Source organism: Leucopleurus acutus (genome assembly GCF_964270905.1).
Source record: "Leucopleurus acutus genome assembly, chromosome: 19".
NCBI lineage: Eukaryota > Metazoa > Chordata > Mammalia > Artiodactyla > Delphinidae > Leucopleurus > Leucopleurus acutus.
The window spans coordinates 7,560,255-7,585,399 of NC_139161.1; the positions used below are offsets into that span (position 1 = coordinate 7,560,255).

The 25,145-nt window shown below is 60.4% G+C and overlaps 1 protein-coding gene across 2 annotated transcripts; it reads right to left on the reverse strand.

Annotated features, from left to right (window-relative positions):
- Positions 1-329: 329 nt before the first annotated feature.
- On the reverse strand, positions 330-16,955 carry EVPL (envoplakin; the record flags this gene model as incomplete). 2 transcript variants are annotated; one of them, XM_082860331.1, is made up of 22 exons in its annotated part: positions 330-3,988; positions 4,718-4,810; positions 4,916-5,026; positions 5,167-5,250; positions 5,989-6,139; positions 6,689-6,882; positions 7,014-7,152; positions 7,240-7,418; positions 8,746-8,918; positions 9,225-9,322; positions 9,485-9,639; positions 9,946-10,092; positions 10,779-10,901; positions 11,865-11,960; positions 12,157-12,264; positions 12,345-12,506; positions 12,626-12,664; positions 12,865-12,990; positions 13,747-13,873; positions 13,984-14,138; positions 14,452-14,551; positions 16,858-16,955. In XM_082860331.1, 22 exons carry the CDS (start codon positions 16,953-16,955, stop codon positions 542-544), a joined length of 6,105 nt encoding a protein of 2,034 aa, XP_082716457.1. In that variant the 3' UTR covers positions 330-541. The 2 variants fall into 2 exon arrangements, with proteins under 2 accessions (XP_082716457.1, XP_082716456.1); XM_082860330.1 differs by having other exon boundaries at positions 9,153-9,322.
- Positions 16,956-25,145: the final 8,190 nt, after the last annotated feature.

Sequence of the window (25,145 nt, forward strand, 5' to 3'; positions counted from 1 at the left end):
CACCAGGGACTTGCTGACGAGGGGGAGGTTGACAGCGGGCTGAAGACAGTTCCTGGCCTGAACTGAGAAGCCCTGAGCCGGTGGGGAGTGGGGGGGTTGGGGGAGGGGGGAGGGCATCATCCTCCGCGGCCTGCCCCCGTCGGGTCCTTCCTAGAGTCAGAGGAGCCACAGGCCTCCGAAAGCACCCCGTCCCCAGCAGGGCCAGCTGGGCGTGTCCACTCCCCAGGACCCAAGCAGTGCTGTCCCTCGTGCTCATGCCACAGACGAATCGACTCTTATGTTCCCAGATGTGAACAAGACGCCAGGAGAATTCGTTTATTGGAAGCACTGGGTTGAGGGAGGAGAGAGGAAAACAGAACTGCTGATCTCCATCCAGGTCAGGGGATGGACTGGGCACCAAAGTCAGGGGCGGGAGCCCAACACCGAGAGTCAGTCAGACAGAGGGAAGACCCAGCCCCTCGATCGGGCTGCTCTGGGGGCAGGGGTGCATGCATCCTACCCGCCCCCGCTCACACACGCTCCTGTGACTGCTTTGGCCCCGTCAGCGCAGGGAGCGCGGGCCAGTGCGGGAGGCCGAGCGGTAGCAGTGGTACCCCTCCAGCGAGGCTGGGAGGAGCAGCAGGCCGCTCAGGGGGTCCTTCCGGCAGCGCCCCATGGCCTCCTTGTAGCTCAGCCGTTCCTTGGAGATGGGGTCTGTCAGATCCTTCTCGTAGCTGGCCTCGTCCTGCAGGAGCTGGGCCAGCTCTTCACTGATCATGCCGGAGAGCATGGCCTGCGCGATGGGGATGCGGCCCGTCCTCTTGGGGTCAATGAGCCCTCCCGTCAGGTGCTGCACCCGCAGGTGCGGGAGCATGCTCTCCTGGGGCATCCAGCCCTTCTGGATGGCCTCGCTCACCGACAGCCTCTTCTTGGTGACGGGGTCCTCGATGCCGGTGAAGCCCTTCTGGGCATTGAGCAGCGTCTGCAAGGAGCTGTTCTCGATCAGTCCCCTCTCCACAGCCTTGTGCACGGAGTAGCGCTCCCGGCTGAGGAGGTCCACGATGCCCCCCGTGGCTGCCTGCGCCTCCAGCAGCTTCTGCCCGGTAATGGGGTCCAGCATGTTCTTGGCCATGGCTGTCTTGATGGTGACCTTGTTGTCCGTGGTTGTGTCGTAGACGCCGGCGATGGGGAAGTTGTCCTTGCTGAGCCCGAGAGAGAAGCTGGGAGAGAAGAATCTGGTGCTCTGGGGGGCCGGGGAGGCCAGTGGGGACTTGGAGATGATGGTGCCGATGGAGAGCGGGGAGCAGGGCTTGGTTTCCCCGGCCACAAGCAGGGCGAACTCGCTGATGGGCAGGTGGCCGTCTGTGTAGAGATGGTACTCCTCCTTGGAGATGCGCCGGCAGCGCAGGGCGGCCTCGATGGAGTACTGCTTCCCGCTCTTGCGGTCCAGGAGCACAGACTCCTCCCCACGGGGACCCAAGGTGGTGACCTCCTCCCAGTCACACTCGAGCTCCTGCAGCTGGAGGTACTGGCCTCGGTCGATGATGCCCCTCTTGTAGGCCTCGTACGGGGACATGTCCTTCCCCGTCTCGGGCTCCAAGATGGAGATCTTGGTGGAGAGGTTGGTCTCTCGCGTCTGGGTCTCCTGGCTGAGCTCCTCCCGGCTCACCTTGGTGTGGAGGTCCCGGAGGGTCCTCTCCTTCTCGTAGATCTGGTCCTTCTCGCGGAGGATGGCCGTCTCGAGCCGCGAGAGCTCATGGCCCCGCTGGGCTGCCCTCTGCCGCTCGCTCTCTGCCTTCTGGCCGAACAGCTTCGACGACTCCTGCAGGCTCAGCACCTGCTGCTGCTTCTGCGTCTCCAGCTCCCGCAGCTTCTCCTGCAGCTGCCTGCACTCCTGGCTCTTCTGGTCCCGGGCCTCCTGGAGCTCGGCTTCCTCCTGCGACCAGGTCCTCCTCAGCGCCTCCGCCCGCTCTATCTGCTCCCGCAGGCGCCTCGCCGCCTCCTCCCGGCTCTGCCGGGTTGCGCGCTCCCTGTTGAGCATCTCCCACACCCAGGAACGCTCCCCCTCCAGGACCGGGTCCTTCTCCACTCTGATCACTTCCTTGTAGATGGTCTTCTCCTGCGGTTTGGTTTTCTGGAGCACGTCGATCTGCACCTGCAGCTTCTCGCACTCCCGACGCAACTCGGTCACCTGGGTCTTCTCCTGGTCCAGGTCCCGCCGCTGGCCTTCCACAGACTTCTCCAGGTCCGGGTCCTTCTCCAGCTGGACCACCTCCTCTATGATGACCTTCTCCTGCACTGTGGGAGGCCGCTTCTGCAGCTCCTGGACCCTCAGGGTCAGCTGCCGCAGCTCCGTCTCCACGGCCAGCTTCTTGCCGCAGTCCTCCTGGGAGCTGAGCAGGCCCTCGTCCTCCTGCACAGCGGCCCGCAGCTGCTGCACCTCCCGCTCCAGCTGCCGCCGCCGGCCCGCCTCCTCATCGAGGCTCCGGCTCAGCCGACTGTGCTCCTCGCGGCGCTTCGGGTCCCTCCGGGTGACCACCACCTCCTGCACCACCACCTTCTCCTCGGGCCGCCTCCGCTCCAGCAGCAGGTACTTGTTCTGCAGCTCGGAGACCGTGTCCTCGGCCGTCCGTCGCTTCTGGGCCGCCTCCCGCAGCTCCTGGCGCAGCCGCTGGGCCTCCTGCTCCAGGACCGGGTCCTTCTCATAGCGCACCACCTCCTTGTTCACCGTCTTGGTCTCCACCTTGGAGCGCTCCCGTCTCCACTCGTCGCGCTCCCCCTGCAGCCGGATGAGCTGCTCCTGGGCCCGCCCGCTGCCGTTGACCAGCTCGTTGAGCTGGGCCTTCAGGTGGTCCATCTCCCGCAGCACCTCCGGGCTCCTCTCGTGCCTCACCACCTCCTGCGTCACCTGCTTGTACTCCACCACGGGCTTCTGCGCCCGCAGGACCGCCAGCTCGGGCAGCAGCCGCCCCGCCGCCTCCTCCACGCTGCCCCTCCTGCGGGCAGTCTCCTGCAGCTGGGCCCTGAGCCGCGCCATCTCCTGCTCTGTCTCCGGATCCACCTGGAAGATCTCGTGGACACGCTCCTGCAGATCCACCCTGGGCTTCTGCTTCTCCTCCGCGCTGTGCTTGCCGCGCAGCTCCTGCAGCTCCCCGGCCAGCGCCTCGTTCTCCTGCCTCTCCGCCTCCAGGCAGCTCCTCAGCCTGGACGCCTCTTGGAGGAGGCCTGGGTCCTGCTCCACCCTCTTCACCTCCTTCACGATCACCTTCGGCTGCACGGCGCGGATTGCCTGCTCCAGCTCCACGATGCGAGCCTGCAGCCCGGCCACGGCTGCCTCCGCCCCCTTCCTCTGCGCCGCATCCTCCTGCACCTGCAGCCTCAGGGCCTGGGCTGCCTTGACCATTTCCAGGTCCTTCTCCACCTTGACCACTTCCTTCAGCACGACCTTCTCCTTCACGCTCACCTCCTTCTGCTCAAGGGCCAGCAGCTCCGTCTTCAGCGCCTCCAGTTGGGCCAAGACGGCGGAGTTCTCCCCCCGCAGGAGCTGGATCTCGCTGCTGAGCTGGGCCGCCTGGCTGTCCAGGCCAGGGTCCCTCTCGATCTGGGTGGCCTCCTTGGTCAGCAGGTGAGGCTGCGTGGCCTTCCTCCGGTTCTCTAGCTGCATGGCCTTCCGGGCCGCCGCCTCCAGATCTGCCTGCAGGCCAGCCCGCTTCTTGCCCTCGTCCTCCACCTGGGACTTCACCCTGGACAGGCTGCTCTCCAGCTGGGGGTCCTGGGAGAACTCCACCACTTCCTGCTCCTCCAGTTTCTCCAAGGGCCGCTGGGTCTTCAGTTGCAGCAGCTGGTTCCTCTGCTCCTCTAGCTCGCGCTGCACCTGGGCCACCCGCTTCCTCTCCTCCTCCAGCTGGGACTTCAGGGCCTCTGACTCCCTCCAGGCTCGGGCTCGGGCTGGGCTCTCGGACCCCTGCCGTGAGTCACGGGTCACCTGGATGTCTTCACTGAGCTCCTTCTGCAGGGTGAGAGGAAGAGGGGGGAGTCCCGGGGTGAGGGGAGGAAAGGGATAAGCCCACCACACCCTCCTGAGATCAGGACCCTCCCCTGCTTCCTGAGACTTCCTAGTAGGTCCTGGGAGGTGGAACTGAAGACCTGGGATGCTTGGAGGCGGGATTTTGAGAGGCTCCATCAATGCCCAGGATGTTAGGATTCAAGGCAGCGTTCAGGCTGCGTTTGCACTAGAACGTGCAAATAGGAAGGTCTTCCCTTCCTCAACTTTCCCCCTTCCACTTCCACCCAGGCTCCCAGAAATGGGCCTGCACTCCTCTGGGGGACCCTGGAGTACACCTCTGGGTGGGAAGAAGCTGGCCAGTCCTTTGGCCAGTCACCAAGAGTCATGGAGAGCACCTGGCTCCTGGTCTCTCAGGGATGGAGACCTAGGTGGCCTCTCGCCCACTGGGGCTGGATCCTAGGCTGAAGACTTCGTGGGGATTCTCTCCCGTCCCCACCGGAGCACTGCCCAGTGGCGAAGCTGCGACCGCACTGAATGACATCTCCTGGTACTAACTCTGACATGGTCACCAGCCTGTAAGAGCTGCTGGGGGAGGAAGGAAGCAGCCCCTCCCTCAGGCTGCTGAGCTGTCCCGGGGCTGCAGGCTGCAGTGGGGGGAGGAAGGGGCGTCTGCCAGGTCAGCCACCGGGCCAGGCTGCCTAGTGCGGGAGCGGAGGGGCCTCACCCCCATACCTTCTCCAGAATCTTTCCGGCAAACTCCAGCTGGTGCAGTTGCTGCTGGTGCACGGCTGCAACCTCAGCGTAGGCCTTCATCAGGTTCTTCTCCTGGAGAGGCCACAGGGAGGTGGGGGAGGGCGGTGTCAGCTCCCGCCTGAGAGGCTGCGGAGCCCGGCGGTGTTGAGGAATGAGGGATACAGAGCCCGGGCTCACCTGGGCCTGGATGCTCTCCTGCAGGGGAGCCACTCGGGGTCTCTTGGGGGCCGACCCCGCCTGGGTGGGCTCCAGGGAGCAGCGGTAGGTGTCTGCCTGCAGCTCATAGTCCTGAGCAGCGGGGAAAGGACAACAGGCTGGCTGTCAGTGGGGGAGGTGGGGGGAGGGGGAGGAGGGGACGGTCGGAGGGAGGGAGGGAGGGTGGGTGGGTGGGTGGGAGATAAAAGGGACAAGCCGAAGTAACTGCTTACCTGGAGGGCCGCCTGCAGTTGCTGGGAGAGGCGGGATGCCATGGCCTTGTCCTGCTCTCGGCCCTGGATCTCCTGCAGCAGCCTCTGCCGAGGCAGAAGGGAAATTCAGGAAACACCGCTCACCTGGACTCTGCTCCAGCCGGGCGCCTCCAGGGCCTCAGGCAGCCAGCACCGCCCAGAGGCGGGAAGGGCTCTGCGGGAAACTGCCTTTTCCCGGTGTGCTCCACCGTGGCCTCTGCTCAGGACATCTCGCCCCTCCACACACACACCTGGCCACGCTGGTTATTCCTCAGGCCTCAGCCTGGGTGTCGGTTCCTTCCAGACTGCTTGCCCCGGCGCCCCTGCGTGTCCCGCAATGCGCTCCCACAGCGCTCTGGCTTCTCCGCCAAAGCACTTAGCAGTGGGCCTGGATGCACCGGCCTGGGATGCACCGGCCTCCGCCTCAGACTGGGGGCTGCCCGAGGGCCGGGCTGTACCCCCGCCCCTGGGTCATTACCAGCATGTAATAGGGGCTTGGCAAGTATGAGGAAGAGGATGCAGTAGGAGTTGGAACCCTCAGGAGCATAAGGCCTGCTGTCCACCTCGGACCAGACAGAGAAGGGCTGGCTGTTTCTGTGGGCAAATTGGAGCATTTGGGGTGGGGGGTGTGACACAAGGCCTCTGAGGTCTGAGCTTTGAGGTCATTAAAACACTGGCCACTAGAGGGCCACATGCACACAGGCAGCTCTCCCTGATGGGGAGGTGGCCAGGGAAAGGGATGTGGCTTGAGGGCCCAGCTCTGGGTACCGGCCCCCCAGGTCGCCTGCAGCCCCAGATCCTCACCTTCTGCACCTGCAGCTTGTAGGCAATCTGGCTGGGCCCGTCTCTGGGCCGCATCTCGTTGCGGGGCAGGTGCTCCAGCCAGGAGTTCAGGTTGTCCCTGCAGTTCTTGAACCGCTGGTAGGTGAGGCCAGCGTCCTGCACCATCTTCTCCCTGCAGGAGGACGAGGCCCAGAGCAGAGGTGAGAGCTGCCCTCAGGGGACAGGTGAGGGGTGCACGGAGGAGGCTGGTGGGTGCCTCCCTCCCTGGGACAGGTCAGGAGAGCTGAGTGACCCACCATGCCGATCCCCTAACTCTGGCCCTGTGCTGGAGCTGGGCATTCAGAGATGGACCGGACACTCTCTGCCAGGTACCACCTGGGAGGTCGGTGCCGTTATTATCCCTTTTTTCTTCCTTTTTTAATTTATATGGATGTGCCGCGTCTTAGTTGTGGCACATGGGATCTTCGTTGCTGTATGCGGGATCTTTAGTTTCGGCATGTGGGATCTAGTTCCCCGACCAGGGATCAAACCCGGGTCCCCTGCATCGGGAGCGCGGAGTTTTAACCACTGGACTGCCAGGGAAGTCCTCCATCCCATTTTAGAGGTCAGGAAACTGAACCTCGGAGAGGTGAAGTCGCCAGTCCAAGGTCACACAGCTCACCAGCCGTGGCCACCGTGCCCCATGGGGCTGTGCCATGAGCTGCGATGGCCCAGCACTCACCGCAGGTCCAGCTGGTCACCCACGGAGTGGTAGCGGTCTGTGAGGGCCCGCACCTGGCGCTGCTGGCGCGGCAGGTCTTGGCAGAACTCATGGAAATTACTGTGCAGCGTGCCGCACGTGCGCTCGGCGGCCTTCAGCTGGCGGTGCAGCCCCAGCACGCAGGCCTGCTGCTCCAGCAGCTCCCTCCGCCGGCGCTGGGGCAGGAGGGGACACAGCGCGATGCACCCTTATGGTTCGGTCGTATGCCACGTCTACCCTCCACCTGCCCTCAAATGCTTGGTCAGGCTGTGGCCCCCTTCTGCCAGGGGGCCACCCAGCCCCTCACCTGCAGCTCGCTGACCCTCTCCTGCAGCGCGCCTGGGTCTGCAGGGATGGGGGCCTCCTGCACCAGGGTGGACTCGAAGCCTCGGATGACCCTGTCCGCATCCCGGATCTGCCGCTCCAGACCCAGGGCAGCCTTGGCTCTGCCACAGAGGAGGCCAAGGGTCAGACACCCCCTTGGCCACACCCATATGGCCTCGCCCAGCGGCCCCCATCCCCAGAGCACTCACTTCTCCCTGTAGAGTCTGCAGAGAACCTGCACGTCACTGTACTTGTTCTTAACGTTGCTGAGGACCACGGGTAGGTGCAGGGCGGCGGGGCCTGCAGGCTGCCCTGACAGAAACGCCTCACACTCCTGCTGGGCTGCCGCCTTCTCTGCTCCCAGGCTCTGCAGCTGCTGGGCCATGCCCTGGGGTGGGGCGGGGCTTAGGATCTCTGCTCTGGGCAGGTGGCTTCCACCCAGCCCTCCTGCCATGTCAACCTAACTCTGCCCACGAGGCCCAAGAATGTGGTGCAGACGTGCTCAGTCTCAGTTCCCAGGTAGATGACCGTGGGCGGTTAACCTCTCTGACCCTCAGTCTCCTCATCTACAGAATGCTCGATGGGAGGCTGAGACGAGACCCTGTGAGTCAGGAGCTCTTGCCCACCTTGGTCTTCATGTCACTATCCTGTTCACAAAACCTTCAGTTCCCTGCCCCCTCGCTCCAGGTCAGGCAGCAAAGCCCTAGCTCCATCCACTTGGGGTTATTGCGTTGATTCTGTTATCAGTTATTCACTCATCTAGTCCATAAGCCACTGGTGCCGACTCCATGCCGTGCACTGCCTCCTTTCCAGGTAAACTGGACCCCCGACACCCCTGACGCTGTGACTTCAAAACCTAAGGACCTATTTGGAGACTGCCAGGTCCCAGCGCAGTGGTAACCAGGGCCTGGCGTGGGCAGAGGCATCGTTGAGGCCGTGTTACCACACAGTGCCTCCTTCTGCCACTCCTGCTTCCTCCCCCTGCCGCCCCAGGACCCCATCTGCAGCACCTTTCCCACCTCTGGAGCCCTCCCGCCCCCAGCCAGCGCTCTGAACCAGCTGAAATGCTACGGAACACTGCAGAGTGAAAATAACAAGTTGCACAATAACGTGAACGTGCTTCAACTTTTTAAAAACTATATCCGAACGATATATTTGAGTAGAAACCAGTTTGGAAGGATACAATCCAAACTGCTGCCCCCCAGGTGGGGGGAGGGGCAGCTTTCACTGTTAGCACTTCTGAGTCCTTTTGTGATCATGTTTATACTCCTGCAGCCTCTCCAGGGAGGCTCCCTGCCAGCCACCCGGGAGAAACCACCCCTGAGATGCTCCAGGCTTCCTGCTGCTCTCAGGACTCTCGCCAGAACACCCCTCCAGCGTGGGGTACAGGGCCGTTACTCTGAGCCCTGCCCCTCTAGAACCTTCCTGGGCCTTGCTATACTTCATCCTCAGGACACCCAGACGATCTGGGTATTATTGTGCCTTTTTTCAGGAATGAGGAAACCAAGGCCCAGAGAGGCTGAGTGAATTGCCCAAAGTCACAGAGCCAGTCAGTGGAGGAGCCAGGATGGGAACCAGCTTGCGTGAGTTATGGACTGTCCACTCCCTTCTTCCACCTCGGGGCCCCATGGCTGCTCCCACACTTGCCTCGTCTTTACTTTGTGCACCCCCCAGGGCCGGACCACTTCTTATCCCAGCTGCCCTGGTTCACCCACCTTGTGGCTTTGGATGCGGCCCTCCAGGTCCTCCAGTGGTGTGGTGTGGCTCAACGGGGCCCGGATCCAGGTCAGCACCTGCTTCTCTATCTGCCCCAGGTCCTCCTCCAGCCGGGTCATCTGTGTCAGGAGCTTCTGGGCCTGTGGGTCGGCCGGGGCTGAGCTGGTTGGAGCTGGGGGAAGAGAGTGCCTGTGAGGGTCCAGAGCCTACCTCACGTCTGCCTGTCTGCTTGGTTGGCCCCTCCCTGAGTGCCTGCAGAGGGTCCTGTGTGGGGTAGGGTGGGAGGGCCATGGGCAGGGCCTAACTGAGGGAGGGACATCCCCAGGGGCTTGCCAACCCAGGAGATGGAATCCCCAGAGCAGAAATCCTTAATCCAGGGTCACCCCCTGCCCAGGGCAGCCCTCACAGTGACCAGAGTCGAGTCTACTCCCTCTGTCCCAATAGTGCCTCCCCCTGTTCCCTGGCCAGCCCTCGGTACCCTTCTGGCTAGGCTGTAAGGGCTCCGCAGCACTGGCCTTCAGGCGGCTCTGGACCGTGGTCAGTTTCTGCTTCAGGGCTTGCAGCTCCGAGGCCAGCCTGGAACAAGGAGGAGATCAGAGAAGGACATCCCTCCACTCTCTCCCCTCGGCCCCAGCAGTCACTGGTCCAGGCGAAGGCCGGGCAATGGCCTCAAACCACAGGGCCCGTTCTGGGCCCACAGCCTGCCTCCTGCCCCTGTGGATCCCCAGGCAGACTCACCTGGAGGCCCTGGCCACGGCTTCAGGGTCCGGAGCTGGGATGCAGAAGCAGGCGGCTGGGGCACATTTGGTCTCGCCTGCCGGGCCCTGGACCAGCCAGGTGTGCGGATCAGTGTTGTCCATCAGTGTATACCGCTCGCCCTGCAGCAGCTGCACCTAGGGGGCAGGTGGGGAGGGGCTTATGCAGGCTCAGGGGCCGGGATGGAGAAGGGATCAAGGCCAAGGTGGGTAGAGGCTGGGGACGGGGACAGGTAGAGGAACAGGAGCTGGGGCAGGGGTGCTGGGGTAGGGACAGGGACAAGCTAGAGGCAGGACAGGACTTGGAGAGGGGTAGTGCTCGGGCAGGGGTGGGGCGGGGGGCGGGGGCAGTGGCAGGAGTGGGTAGGATGGGGAGGGGAGGGACTGGAGGGGGCAGGGGTGGGGTGGGCGGGGCCGGAGGAGCTGGGCAGGCAGAGACTGTACTTCTCCCGTGTCCCAGTCACAGATGCTGTCCACGTGCAGGGACTGCTGGGGTGGTTTCCTGCGCTGCGGCAGAGGGGCCACCTCCCGGCTCCGCAGCTGCAGGTCCCCAACAGTCTTTTCGGCCACAGCCAGCTGCTTCTCCTCTGCCTGCAGGGACCCAGACAATGGGGGCTCAGGCCAGCCCCATACGTGCCCCCCAGGAGGGCCGGGGAGGGGTCTGGCCCTCATGAAGACAGGGTCTCTTTTTTTTTTTTTAATTTATTACTATTATTTTTTGCGGTATGCATGCCTCTCACTGTTGTGGCCTCTCCCATTGCGGAGAACAGGCTCCGGACGTGCAGGCTCAGCGGCCATGGCTCATGGGCCCAGCCGCTCCGCGGCATGTGGGATCTTCCCAGACCGGGGCACGAACCCACGTCCCCTGCATTGGCAGGCGGACTCTCAACCACTGCGCCACCAGGGAAGCCCAAGACAGGGTCTCTTAGTCAGCAAAGTAAAAGGAGCCCCTCCCAGGGCACCCAGGATCCTAGGGCCTGCTGGTTGGGGTGGGGTGGGGTGGGGTAGGGGGCTGCCCAGCATCACCCAGGCCTGCAGAGTGGGAGCTGGAGGGGCCTCAGAGCTCTTCTGGGCAGCCCCTGTCACATTACCGATGAGGAAACTGAGGTCCAGAGGTGGTAACAGACCAGGCTCCTCCTGCTGCAGCAGACCTCCTTCTCCTGCTCCCAAGGCTGGGGCTCCGGGCAGGACTACGTACCCGGGAGGCCTGAGGCCCAGACACACAGGCAGGCCCCGTTCCCAGGAGTGGGTGCAGGGGCTGGGTGGGGCCATCTCACCTCCAGCTGCAGCAGCTCTGTTGGGGCGCCAGGTGGGCCCCCCGGGGCAGGGTTGTACTGGGCGTCCAGGCTGGAGTTGAGCTTTGCCAGGGTCTGGCTGACAGAGTCGGCCTCCTCCTGGAACTGAGGTCGGTGGGTGGTCAGGGGCAGAGCTGGGGCACCCGCTGCCCTAGGGCACCCCGCAAAGCAGCTAAATGCAAACCGCTTAAACCCAAACTGCCACTTGCTGTCGGTCTTTCTACCCAGGCAGTGCAGTCTTTTTAACTAAAGTGCTCTGCAAATCAGGCATTTTGAGGTCACTGAACTTAATTTCTTTTAGTGTTGTAAAACACTTTGGTTTTCGTCCTTCCTGCACAGATGAAGGGCAGTGCCCCTCCCGCCTCACTCTAGCACCTGGAGTCCTGGCTGGGACCCCGGGTGCCCAGGGTGCCTCAGAGTAGAAGCTGGGAGTGTGCTTTAAAGAAACATCCTACAGTTGGGTGATATTACGGAATTCTCATCAGTGGGTGTGATAATGGTATTGTGGATATATACAAAAATGCCTTTTAAAAAAAAGAAAAGGGAAGAAAAAAATCCTTGGCTTCTGTCTTTCTCAAAGTATAATAAACCATTTTAGCTGGAAATTATTAAAAAAAAGAAGTCCCTGTTGTATATATACATTTTTTAATTTTTAATTTTTTTCTTTTTCTATCTGTAAGTCTATTATATCAATGTTTGTCAACCCTTGTTTCATTATTGTCCCTTCTAAGGAGTTTTTTAGACATTTTTTTCCTTACTTTCCCCATTGTCGCCATGAAATTTTAGTATTATAGATATGTTGTATATCCTTTATGTATGTATATATGTGATTTATGCATAAAAAAAGATTTTTTTTTTTTCACCCACGAGAACCAACTTTCATCCCCCAGGGGTGATATCACCCTGTTGAGAATGTATGTGTGACATTATTTTCCCCCTGGGAACTAGTCACAACAACACAGCTCTGTCTTTTTTATTCGGTGCCTTGACCCCCGAGATGAGAGCGTGTCCTCCGGCGTCCTCCAGACACACCCCTGTCCCCCTGCCCGGCCCTGTCCGCAGGCTCACCCGGCAGTAATCCTCCACGTGCTGCAGTTGGCTCTCCTGGCAGATGCACAGGTTCAGGAAGTTCTGCCACTCCAACTTCAGGGCCTCCTGGTGGGCCTGGGGGCAGAAGCACGGAGTCCTCAGACCGTGCCCCGACCTGGTCCATCCACCTGCCCACCCACTCTGCTGGCCCTGCCCACTGTCCCCCACCCGGCTGGTGTCTCCCTCTCCGTCTTCCCAGCCTCCCTGGGAAGCTCCCTGAGTGAGGGAGTTAGGGTCCCCGAGGCAGCAGGGAGTGTGTGGGCCTTCGCACCCGGATGGGCCCCACGGCCGGGTGCCCGAGCTCCACCAGGTGCTCCCCGTCACGCTCCAGCTGGTTCACGCACTGCTCCTGGCTCAGCAGCTCGTGCTGCCTGAAGTGCTGGGAGAGAGTTGGGGAGCGGGCGGTGAGGACGAGGATGTCCTCGTCCCCCCACCTCGCCCCCACTTGCGCACACTGACCTCGTACTCCCTCCGCACACCCACGGGGTCTGCCATGAGGTCACTCCAGTCCTGCTGCAGGATGCGCTGCTGCTGCTGGGCCAGGGTGCTCAGCTGGCGCGTGCAGCCCTGCAGGTGTGTGTACAGGCTGTCTAGGCTCTGCCCTCGCCACAAGGCTGCCTTCTGTGCTCGGGCAAGAGGCAGGGAGAGAGAAGGGGTAGCAAGAGGCACCGTCACACTGTGCCCCACTCCCAGCCCGCCCAGCCCGCCAGCCCGCCAGCCTGTCCCTCCGCCCTGCTCACCAGGAGACCCTGGTATTGCCTCTGGATGCTGGCCGCGTCCTGCCTCGACCAAGGGAGAGAGAACACAAGCGCAGTGAGAGATGGGGTGCAGGGGAGAATGTCCCCACGTCCTGGGCCTCCCGTACCCCCTCCTCCATCCCTGGCCCTAGAGGGCCAGCCAGGCCTCACTCAGGATCGGATGGGAGAAAGGGAACTGGGGCTGGGGCCAAGCAGGGATGTGCGTCTGACAGCTCACCCACCGGCCCTGTGGGGCTCCGCAGCTGCTGCCCATAGGCCTCGATCTCCTTCTGCAGGATATTGTGCTCGGCGACCTGCTGCTCCAGCTCCACCATGCCCGGCCCGTACAGGCCCTCACAGACCTGCTTCTGCAGAAAGGCTGGCCGCTCAGCTCTGCTGCAGGGCCTGGGGCAGGAGCCCTCCTGCACCTACCCTCCCCCTGGCCCCTGGCATCCCCATTGGCAGAGGTGGAGCTGGTCACTGGGGCAGAGGGTGGAGAGGTGGGCGCCTGAGTGAATGGCTGCAGCTCACCCTGGGGAACACGCTATTCTCCAGTGGCCCTGGCCGAGGCCTCAGCATCGCATGACTGAGGACCCTGAATCTCACTGGTCCCCAGGACTCAGGGCTCAGCCTCTGAAAAGTCTCCACGCTCTGCCCTGCCTCCTGCTGGGACACCTCCAGCCTGGCTCCAGGAGCCTGTGCACACCCTGCCCTGTCCATGCTCTCCCCTGTCCCCTCGTTGTTATCACAGCACCCCTTCTGTCGTGACATCAAAGCACAGTTCCTCACGTGATGCTCAGGGTGCCCGTGACCTGGTTCTGCCTACCTGCCCAGAAAACCCCACTTCCCATCGCACCCCAGGCTTCCTCCAGGTCTCTTCCTTTTCTCTGGAATGTCCTCTCCTCACCACCTCACCCCAACCCAACCGAGCCCTCCCACCTGCAGGAAGCCTTCCCTGACTGCACTGTCGCCTCTGCCCACTCCCTTCCCAGATGGCTAGCTGCCCCCAGGTCCAAGCACGCATCAGCCCCTGACGAAAGGCAGTTCTGGGTTGCCCTGTGATTGCTGCTGGGTGTGACTTCCAGCTCCTTGAGGCGTCTCCGACTTTGGGGATGGCTCCTGACCTGCTTCTGCTCCAGCACCCGTGCCCAGTCGACCCCGGGCCCCACGTCCGGCGGCAACACCATCCTCTCATACAGGGCGCGGTACTCGGAACACTCCTGGGCCACCCGCTCGTGCAGCTGCTTGATGCTGCCAAGGAAGTGGCTAACAGGTCAGAGCTGGGCCCGGGGCTCCCCCCGGACCCCCGGCGCCTCCATCCTTGAGCCCCAGCCCCCCGCCGCCGCCCCCACCCCACTCACTCCTTCTCGATCTCCTCGGCCTGCAGGTGCTTGAGCCGCCGGGCCTTGTCCACGTCCAGGAAGAGGCTCTTCAGCAGCTCCTCGGCCTCCTTCAGGCTACAGCCCACCTCCCCCTGGTGCTGCAGGGCTTGGCCCTGCTCGCTGTGCTGCCGGTCCTGCAGCAAGCAGATGGCATCCTCACTGCCCGCCGCTGCTGCCTGAGCCCCGCCCTGAGGGACTCTGGCCACACTGGCAGAGGGCAGGGCATGGGCACCTGCGGGGCGGACTCAGGACACAGGGGAGGCCTGGGCCCCGCCCCTTTGACCCCCCAGGTTAGGAGCCCGACAGAGAAGGAGGGATAAGCCCTCTCTCCCACTGTGTTTGAAGAGTGGCCACCTTCACCATGACAAGTGGGCACAGGAGGGACCGCCAGGCATGGCAATGGGCCTCCCACGTGCCCACGCCCCGTCATCTGCCCCCAGGCCTCACCTGCTGCAGCCTCTTCTGCGTCTCCAGGATGTCCCTCTCCACCTGGTCAGCTTTGGCCTGCATGCGAGAGATGAGCAGGGCCAGCTCCTTGGTGGCAGCTCTGATGGGTGGTGGGGACAGAGGGCAGCGTGGTTGGAAAAGGTCCCTCTGTTTCCCTTGGGCAGAGGTCTGCCCACCTGGGTGGTGTCCCTTCCTCCGCCTGCCCCGTCCTGCCCTATAGCCGGGCTCACTGCCCTGGAGGGAGGAGTCCAAGACCTGGGGAGCTCTGGCCTCTCTGTAGGAAGCTCTGTGAGATACCCAGTTCTGGGCGGGGAAGCGCTGCCTCCACAGGAGGGCTCAGAAAATGGGGGTCCCGGGTGTGCGCAGCACCGCGGAGCCAACCAACCTCCCTGTCCTGGAAGTGTGTCCCCAACCCCGCCTAGCTCCCTGCTGCTCCTTCTGGATGGAGGGCAGGCAGCCCTCATGGGAGTGAGTGAATCACTGGCTCAGCCCCTAATACCTGAGATGGAATGGCTGGATCTTGGGGAGGGGCAGTTGGGCTGGCTGCGGACAGGGGAGCAGCAGCGTGTCCCCCAGCCCAACTTCCATTCACGCCAACCCTGTCTCCCCACCGCTGCCCTGGGCTCTTCCTGTGCCCAGGCTAACAAGCTTCCAGAGGAGACACACAGCACCGGGGCAGGGGGAAGCCACAAGATTGCCAGGGCACCCCAACCCTTTCCAGATTTAGGGGTTCAGAGCCCAAACTGGGACCTGACTTGCCCCAGGCCACACAGCCAGGAGCAGAGTATGAGCCTGAACCGGGCTGCCAGGGTCCTTTCCCAGCCTCTGTAGGGCGCCTGCTGTGGAACTGAGCTCACTCTGGAGCCCAGAGGCTCGAGCAGACCTAATAAAAGGCAGAGTGGTCTAAGCCTCAGGAGCACAGCACCCTGGGAGGTCACAGTCCTGGGGAAGGTAAACCTTCACGAGCTGGGCCTTAAACCAGGGGGCAAAGGATAAGCCTCCTCCAAGCAGAGGGGCGGTGACGCAAAGACACAGCCTGAAAGAACTCTGACAGACAGCCCGGTTTTTATCCTTCTCCACTACAGCTGTGTGGTCTTGGGCAAGTTACTTAATCTCTCTGTGCCTGAGGTTCCTCACCTGTAAAGTAAGGCTCTAGTAATATCTACCTCACCGTGTCATTGTGTTAAGAGAACTGATTCATCTGAAGTGTCCTGTGCAGAGTCAACACCCAGTAAGTGTTAGTTTTTATTCCCCTAGAATGTAGGCGCTTTGAAGGCAGGGAGGGACCTGTCGGTTCTGTTTACGATGGCATCCCTGGGGCCTACAACAGTCTTGGCACACAGTAGGTGCTCAATAAATATGTGTTGAACAAGCAGATTGCACGAGGGGAATGATGAGCCCTCTTGGGGCGGCTGCAGCCAGAGGACAGGGCCCTAGGGACCGAGCTGCCTGGGAGCCTCCCTGGGGACGGGAGCTCTGGGTCCTGAGCCCTGGGAGAAGCACACTCCACCCTGGGCAGGGCCCAGGAGCCCCAGCTCACTCCAGTGAGTCTTAACTGCCGTCCTTCCCGTCTGCCGAGAAGCCCAGCCTCGGAGTCGTCACCCTGATCCCTACTGGGGTGATGGGCCTTTCATCTCCGCTCCCGCCTCCACACCCAGGACCCCGCGAGCCGCCACCTCCACCCTGCAGAGGGGCCTGATGGCCAGTGAGTGGGAGAAGGCCAGCCAAGTCTGCAGACTGTGCGGCTCTGGAGAGCCGGGCTGGACCCTGCCGGGAGCTGGGGGAACTGAGAGAGGCTCTGAGGATGTCCGGGGCCCACGGGCCCCTCCGCCTTCCCTCCAGCACCCCCTCCACACACCCACAGGGTGAAGGTATCATCTCAACTCTAATAAAACCCTCAAGGCCCGAGGCGTGAGCCGGGTGGGGAGAGCTGCAGCCTGGAGGTGGGGGCAGCACAGCCCTGCCTCCGGGCACCCCATCTGCCACCTCTCGGCTTCTCCGGCCTCAGTCCTTCTGCCCACCCTGTGCTGTGCCCAGGTCCCAAGGGTCATCACAATCCAAGCGGAGCCTTGAGGGCAGAGCCATGGACAGGGAGACAGTCCCCCAGCCTCCCAGCAGAGGAAGGCAGCTGCTCAGGCCCCCACCCAGCACGTCTGCAGAGCAGCCTTAACCCGTGGCCCTCAGGCCCCCTGGAGAACGTGGGGAGCCCCAGGCCATCTCTGGTCTCCTGCCGGGGCTGGAGCTTGGCCTGGGCCGGTGAGAGAGAGTCCAGCCCCAGGCTCTCGGCCTCAGGACACCTAATGCCAGCACTGGGCTGGCCCCAGCTCTGGGCTGCTTCCCCCAGGTGGCTGGAGCACCTGGGTCTGGCACCACCCGGGCCCCAGCCCCTCCCCCGGCCCTACTCACCGGCTGTGCTTGTTGGGGGACCCCTTGGGGGAGCCTTTGGCCAGGGAGGCCTTGGGGGACCCCTTCTCCTGGGAGCCTTTGCTCAGCCCCTTGAACATGGTCGTGAAGGAAGGTGCGGGCTCGGGCTGGGCTTGGCCGGTGATGGCGGGCGGGTGGCAGGCAGCAGGTGTGAGTCCTCGCTGGCTGCTCAGCTGGGCTCTGGCGAGGTGGGGCGGCCGGGGACTGGGCAGGCGGTTTTTGTGCGGCCTCTCCCTGCAGGTGAGGCAGGCCAGTGGCCGGGGCTGTGCGCATGCACCCACGCTTGCCCACACCCCACTCACGCCTGCTCCTGCACAACCAGTTTGGGAGGAAAGGGCACAGCCCAGAGGGTGGGGCGCCCGAACCTCCCCGACTCTCAGAGGAGGTTTGGACTTGTTACACTCACACGCCCAGAGCCAGAGGGAGTCGGCAGAGATCACACCCAGATGCGGAAATCGCGGGGCCCAGGAGGGACAGGGCTCCAGACAGACGTGCGTGCATATGCACGCGCAGGCTCAGGGACCCAGGCGAACTCAGAGCCTGGGCTCCAGGTTAATAAACACCTCCAACCAACAGTGCTGCCAGGCACGCCCCTGCCCACGGCTCGCAGCCTGCCGGGGGTGGGTGGGGGGGCTGCTCCCTGTCAGCTCAGGGTGGGTGGAGGCCCCGGGCTCTCTGCTCACCACCAGGGCGTCCAGGTCTCTGTTCCACGTCCTCCACCGACATGATGGGGCAGCTAGGGGGCATTCACCCCTGGCAACTGGCACGAAGTACATTTTAAAAGTGGACACCACCCAGCCGGCTCCCCAGAGCACCAGCCCCCAGTCCTGCAGCCCGCTTTTCCTGGTGGGCTGGTTATCCCATCTGTCCACGGCTCCAGGTCCAGATACAGTCAGATGCGCATTGCTGGGATCCTCGGAAGCTTCCGAACAGCGCCAGAGGGGCCGGGACTCCTCCTGGGCCCCTCCCCCCAAGGGCCCGCAGCACTAGCCTTCAGGTGCTGCTGAGCCCAGGGTCTGCAGGAGCCTCCTGGGAACCCACTGTTGCTTGGGTTTCCTACCTGCCTCTCTTCTCTCCCGAGAAGTGGCCCCTGGTGGCTTTTCTGGAGTCAGATGGAGTGTCTAACAGCAGTGCCAGTTTACTGGTCTTTTCCTCACACTGAGGGCCAGGGAGGTCATCTTGGTAGCTGCCTTCTCCTGTGGTAGCCCCCAGGATCTTCAAGACAGGTGTGGGTTCCTCCATTTCCAGGCACTCATTTCACTGCCCCAGCTCAAGTCCCTTCTATAGATCTAGAGTCATTCCCTGGAACCATTACAGTTTCGGTGGAAGGAGGGTTTGAGGGGGAACAAAGCGGGAGGGATGCAGACAGGCTGGGTTTGGAGCACTGGGACATCCTGGCAGGCCCAGCTGAGGACAGAAAACAACCGGAGAAGAGGTAAGGGTCCCAGCCCACTAGGGAGACCAGGGACAGAGGTCTGAGACTGGCCACATGCCCCCTAGGGCAGAAAAGGCCCGAGTCCCTTTTGGCTGCATCTCATGAACAACCCATTGAATTTGGCCCTGGAGAAGGGATACAAGAGTCACCATCTATCCCGGAGGGGGTGGGGCTAACAGTGGTAGTGGCCGTGGGGAGGGCAGCAGGAGGCCTTGACGCAACAAGTAGCAACAGGGAAGTAGTGGTTTCCAGCTGTTCTTCTCCCAGATGAGTGTGATAGTGAGATGGAGCCAGATAGAAGCCTGGCCCAGAGGCCACTCACCCTCTGCCCCAGCCCCTCTCCCTGTTACTCCTGGGTGACAATTTTCTTCTAACCACTAGCTGCATGCCTGCCATTTACTGTTCTCAGAAAGGGGCCCGTTTGTTGAAATGACTACCGGATTCAGCCACCAGCCCTAACGGCTGGCCTCTCATATCAAACCCAAGAGTCAGCTCATGTTCTTATCTTTGAGATTGGGCAAGTGATAGCAATATCCCAGGAGAGCCAAGACAGGAGACAGCAGCCCTCAGTCCACTGTCCTGTCTCCCCGAGAACTCCAGGTCTTTCTTGGGAGGGGGTGGTCATTGGAGGCGGGGGTCCCAGGGGGGGAAATGTCCAGACTCCAGCCCCAGGAATGGGAGCAGCCAGGGGAGGCCCCACTGGGCTGTGGCCCCCAGGTGGAGGGCAGGCAGTGAGATTGAGATCTGGAACGTTTGAGCTTTGCCTTCTGTCTGCAGAAGCCCCCCTGGAAATAAGTGAGTACCATAGGGGGCCCTCACCCGCCCCAGAGACGAACTGATTCACTGCAAGAAAAACAAGGGCTGAATTCCTGGCCTGTCTAAAGCCAAATCGAATCAGACCCCAGCTCCCAGACAGGGCTGACGTGCCATAGGCATGAACACCCAGGTCTCTGAGCTGGCTGTCATTGCAGGGTGCTCCTATTCAGATAGCAGTAACCCTGGCCCCCCAAGACGAAGGCACAGGAGAAAGGATAGGGACAAAGAAAGATGTAGGGTTTTAAATATCTGAGGGAAGGGGCTTCCCTGGTGGTGCAGTGGTTGAGGGTCCGCCTGCCGATGCAGGGGTCACGGGTTCGTGCCCCGGTCCGGGAGGATCCCACATGCCGCGGAGCGGCTGGGCCCGTGAGCCATGGCCGCTGAGCCTGTGCATCCGGAGCCTGTGCTCCGCAACGGGAGAGGCCACAACAGTGCGAGGCCCGCGTACCGCAAAAAAAAAAAAAAAAACATCTGAGGAAAAAAAAAGTCGTTCATTTAGAAGGCCGGGATGGAATCACCAGCCTCTGTGGCCACCTGCACTGTCCCAACCCCCTGTCACTCTTGAGCACTTGAAACGTGGCCGGTTTGAATTGAGATGTGCTCTAAGTATAAAATTCACACCGGACTTCAAAGACTTAGCATGAAAAAAGGATGTAAAATACCTCAATAATGTTTTATACTGACTACATGTCCAAATGATCTTTTGCAATATATTGTGTTAAATGAAATGTATTTTAAAAAATGAATTTCACCTATTGCTTTTTAAGTTTTTTTGGCTTATAAACAGCAGAAGTTTATTGCTTACAGTTCTGAAGGCGGGAAGTCTGAGGTCTGAGCACCAGCATGGTTGGGTGAGGGCCCTCTTCAGGGTCATGGATTCTCATGCTTTCCTCACATGGTGGAACGGGTGTTGCTATTTTTATTTAATGTGGCTACTAGAAAATTTAAAATTACAGATAAGGCTTGCGTTTTTGGCTCACATTGTAATTCTATCAGACAGCTCTGACCCAGAAGCCAGACTGGGTGACCCGTTTCAGCCTTCCCAGGCCTCCTCCCTTTGAACCAGAAAGGAGTCCCAGGACCTGGCTTCTTGTCCCGTCCATGAGGCCTTCCCCTCGCCTGGACTTGCTACCCGCCCTGTGGATTGAGAGGTTTGAGATCCATGGGTCCCCAACCTCCTTCCAGCACTGTGGCAACTCATTCACATGCCCCAGCCTGGCGCTTCCAGGCCCGTGATGTGGGCCACTCACAGCTCGTGGGGACCGAGCCCGGAGCAGAAGGGCAGATCAGAGCTGAAAGCAGTGTAGCTCCCGGCTCTGAGGCTGCCATGCATGCATGCAGCTAGGCAACAGGGTGGCAGCTTGGATAGTGTGCCAGGGCTTAAGGTACCCACTCTCTCCTCCAGCTCACGGGGTCCTGCAGGGAGGGGCATTCTCCTCCCTGCTGAAGCAGATGGCGGCAACTGCCTACTCTTCCCTGGGAACTGTAACCTGTCAGGCTTCCATATGCTCCCTGATCAGGACAAGCTTTGCCATCTCAGGAAACTGCCCTCTGTCTGTACAAAAGCTCTGCTGCCAGGCCCCCGGAGCCGAGCCAGCTGGAACCCCTCTTGCCTTACGCTTCCCTGGCCGGCTGAGGAGCCAGGTGCCTTCACCGGCTGGGCGGAGTGGACAAGGGCTGGTGGGGTGGGGACTTCGGGGATGGGCCTCCTTCTGTCCACAGGTGCTGGGGGAGGAAGGGGCTGTGGCCACAGGAATCCACTGGGCAGTTTGGAGGAGGCTCTCTTGGCTGCCAAGTCTGCCCAGCAAGCCGGATAAAAAGAAATACTGAAGGTTGGCCTGGAGACCGTGGCTTGCCCATCTAGCACAGAGCGGGCAGAAAACGGGGCTGGCTATTCCTTCTGGGCCTTTTATAGAGAGTCTAAAGGAAGCAACTCAAGCAAACCAACCACCCAGTCCAGCCCGTATTGTGAGAATAGGGTTCCCCATATTAGGTGGCAAGAGGGAGAACACAGAGGGGACCTCAGGAGAGCCCAGGTCCCGAGTTGGCTGGGAGGGCAAGGCCAAGGATGTCTTGGCTATCTGTCCCTCCCTAGGAGTGGTTCTCTTTCCCTACCCTTGGGCAACAGTAGTTGGCCCCAGTTCACCTGTGGGACCAGTGCTGGTACAGCCCACACCTCTGGGCCATAGCAGCAGCCTGCTGGCACAAGCCATGCCTGCATTCCAGAAGCCTGCAGCCCGCCCACTCTCACTCAGACACTGTGGCGCCTCCAGGTCTCCCCGAGTTGCCCAATGGCTCTGGGCCTGTCACCTTGAAGACAACGGCTAGCCTTTAATAGCCAGGTCTGGGGACCTGCAGCCCTATTGTGGAAAAGTTCAGGTTTAATGGAGGTGGCTTAGCCATGTCCCTCACAAGGTCAACAGCCCAGCACAGCAGCTGGGAGAGAGTTACATTGTCTGTACTGAAGCAGCAGGGGTTCAGCTGCACCAAACCCCGTTCAATGGTCTGTGGAAGAAAGATTTATAAAACAAACAAAAAAATGAAAGAACGAATAAGTCTTTATAGCTGGGGGGTAGGCCTTCCTAATCAGTCTTTGTTGCCAGGAAATTGGAAAGCACACAAGAGCAGCTCATTACACTCAGCCTGCTGTCCTAATGACACTGCTTAGACCTAGCAGGACTCGGCTCTGGGGAGGGAAGAGGAAGAAGACAGTGGGGCCTGCCAGGAGCAGGGAGGAGGCCGGCTATAAGCGGAAGGCTCTCCTCACCTATCAGCTGTGCTGGCCCCACCAGCTTGGTGCACAGCAGCCTGGACCCTGGGCTCAGGCTGCATGGCTACAGCTAGGAGAAGAGACTGTTCTACGAGTTCAGTCCTACCTAGGCAGGGGCTCCCTCTGCAAGGCGCCAGGACAGGGCTCAGGTGTGAAGGTGGCCTGTAGGCAGCAGTGGAGGGAGAAGCATGGTGTTCTAATGCCAGCTCCATCCGTGGGGGAGCAAAGGGAAGGAAATTCATTTGTCAAGGGCCTATTGGTACTAAGCAAGCCCTCTGCATGGCAGAGAACCAGATGACCCCATCTTCCAGGGGATGACCCCTACCTTCCTTCCATTCCAAGATGAGTGAGAGCTCACGAACGTCACCAGCTTTCAGGGACCAGTTACCTGCCCGTTGTAACTGCACTGCCTCCTGCCGGAAGGTCCCTGGGAAAAGTTCAGCCCAACAGAAAGAACGTGGTTCTTTTCCAAGGGGTCATTCAACCGCACACTGAGCGTGAGGACACATAGTTGCAGCTAACGGAGGTGAACAAAACCATCTGCTGAAAAGAGGGACCAGAGAGTAGCAAGGCTCCCCTTTCCAACACAATTAAAATCACCACAGTGGGTGCGGCCGAGGGAGGAAAGCAGTGCGCCCTGCCTCAGAGATCTGCAGGTCTCGGCCCCAGCGTGACACAGACTCTGATAGAGCCGCCAGGATCCTGCCCCCAGAACAAAAGCATCAAAACCAAACCTGAGCAGCTCAGAAAGGTTGATTAAAAGGTTCCCATAAGTGTTCCATCAGTATTCATGAGCTGAAGTTATATTTTAACTTGTACCAGCTAACAATACGGCTCACGAACACTTGGTGCTCACACGGAGGGCAGATCCCGGGCAGCGCGGGGCCGTGTTGGTCATTCGTGCCCTCCCGCCTGTGCACAGTGTCTCCAGCATCTCACAGAACCACAGGCCACTCTTCCAGTTGGCGTTGTCAGGATGCAGGCAGTTTCCAATTTATCTCTTTGCTTGGAACATCGATAAACTTTACAGCTAAATCTGGTTTCCATCTCCTCTGTAGCAACAAGTGTCTTCCAAAACAAATTAGAACCAACACATATTTTTGCTATCTTTGGACATTTTCCTAGACCTCTGAAGATTCCAAGCTTCTCAAAGCTGTAGACGGCAACATGTTTAGAGATCCGCGGTCGATTAGCTTTTGTGTACACTGATGCCGAGCGTGTGAAGGATCAGCATTGCCACGGCGATGACAGTGAACAGGCAGAGCGAGCGCAGTGCCCACCTTGGAGCTCCTGAAGTCGCGTGTCCTCTCCTGGCTGGGGGAAGGGGGAGGCCATCACCTCAGCTGTGGGAGGAAAGACTGGCGAAGGGCCAGGGCCACTGTGGGTGGACAGGTGCACTGCCACCACAGGCTGTCACCTCCTGGCCACGGTGAAAGGCTCAGGTTGCCACCAGAGGAAAGGGATGGAACGAAGCCTGGCACTGTTTCATTTCAAACAGGGAATCCAAGAATTCTCATCTAGTCAAAGGGAAAACTGGGGACTTCCCTGGCGGTCCAGTAGTTAAGACTTCGCTTTCCAATGCAGGGGGTTGCGGGTTAGATCCCTGGTCCAGGAGCTAAGATCCCACATGCCTCAGGGCCAAAAAACCAAAACATAAAACAGAAACAATATTGTAACAAATTCAATAAAGACTTAAAAAAAAAAAGGAAAACTGGAGAGTACAGCGAAACAATGCATATGGAAAGGAAAACACCATACGCACATCCATGAACAGTGGAGAGCCTGTCCAGCTCCAACTGCCTTACGTTGCTTTTTCTGACAGAACCAGCAGAGTTAAGGATAACGAACTTGGCCAAATCATGTCTTTCCCATCCAAGGCTCCGCATTCATTCTCTAAGTCTGTACGCAGAGCTTTCACCTCGTGGAGCTTTGAACTCTAACATTTCTGCAGATCAAGACCATCACCACGCAACAGGTAAGAAGATAAAAACCATTAACACAGCAGCCCTCAGGCATGTTCTAAAAAACGTAGACTCAACTGAGCTTGCCCTCCTCCTCTCTGGATCTGGGGAGACAGAAGACTCTTCCAGGGTCAAATCCTGCTGACCGCGCCACATCCCATCCTGTGGGAGGGACGAGAGCCGAAACAGCAGGACCCAGCCAAAGCAAAGCGACTGACTGTTCACAACCCCTCCTCACGCCGGCAGACCTCCCTGCCCTCCGCTCCCCAGGAAGGAAGCGCCGGGCGGCCTCTGCAAACCCATCCAGCGAAAAGTGCTGCTCCCTGGGCCTGACTCTGAACCCGTTCCCATGAGCTGCAATAGCTGCTTCCCAGGCCTGAGGACAGGATGGGGTCCTGCTTCCGGCGTCCTGTCCCCCATAACACAGCCTGTTCAACGACTGGGGATTCCAGGTGAAGAGATGTGTGAGCTAAGTGAGACCTCGGCCCTGCCAGGTCTTTCTTCTTAGGTAAATATGCGTTTTGATACTAATCACGTCTTGTCACGGCCTTACTGGCTGACGACAGTCACTGCTACTCAGAGCAGCCAGCAGGGACACCAGGTGGAGGGGAACTTCTGGTGTTTCTTTTTCATGAGAAAGAGAAAGCTTAGAAAATCTTCAGTCAAAATGATCGACCCGGGATTCTGGCTCCCCCCGCCCCCGTATGCCGGCACTCTAAAGAGAGTAGGAAGGGCTGGAAGGACTTACTGTGAGCAAGACAAAGGGACATCTTCCCAGATGAGGACAGACGGAGCTTCTCCAGCCCCGGCCACACCCCTACAGCGCCACAGACACTGGCACAAGCAGACTGGAGGACCGCCTGCACAGTGGGGCCTCAAACTGGCTTCCTGACGCTGGAGGACATCCCAGCTGTGGCTGTAGCCCAGGTCAGCGTGAGAATGAGGCGAGGGAGATGAAGAACCTTGGACCACAGCCCCGGTGCTGCCAAGCGCACTGGAGAGCGGGACGAGGGTGAGGAAGAGAACAAAGGGCCCCGGCGCTCCCCCAGCCCATTAGGAACACTGATCGGGCCTTCAGGACCAAAATCCAGGACCTCAACCTAAGATCATCTGTGCTGTACCCTCAGAAGGAGGTAGGGAGAGAGGAAAAGAAAGATACCCCTAAATTGCATGGCACAGATGATGAAATGATAAAACTTTCAATTAAAATTAAAAAAGATCAGCTTCCTGAGACTCTCTGACCCAAGTCAAATGCTGGAGGGAGAAGAGTTCTTATCTCTGAGCATCT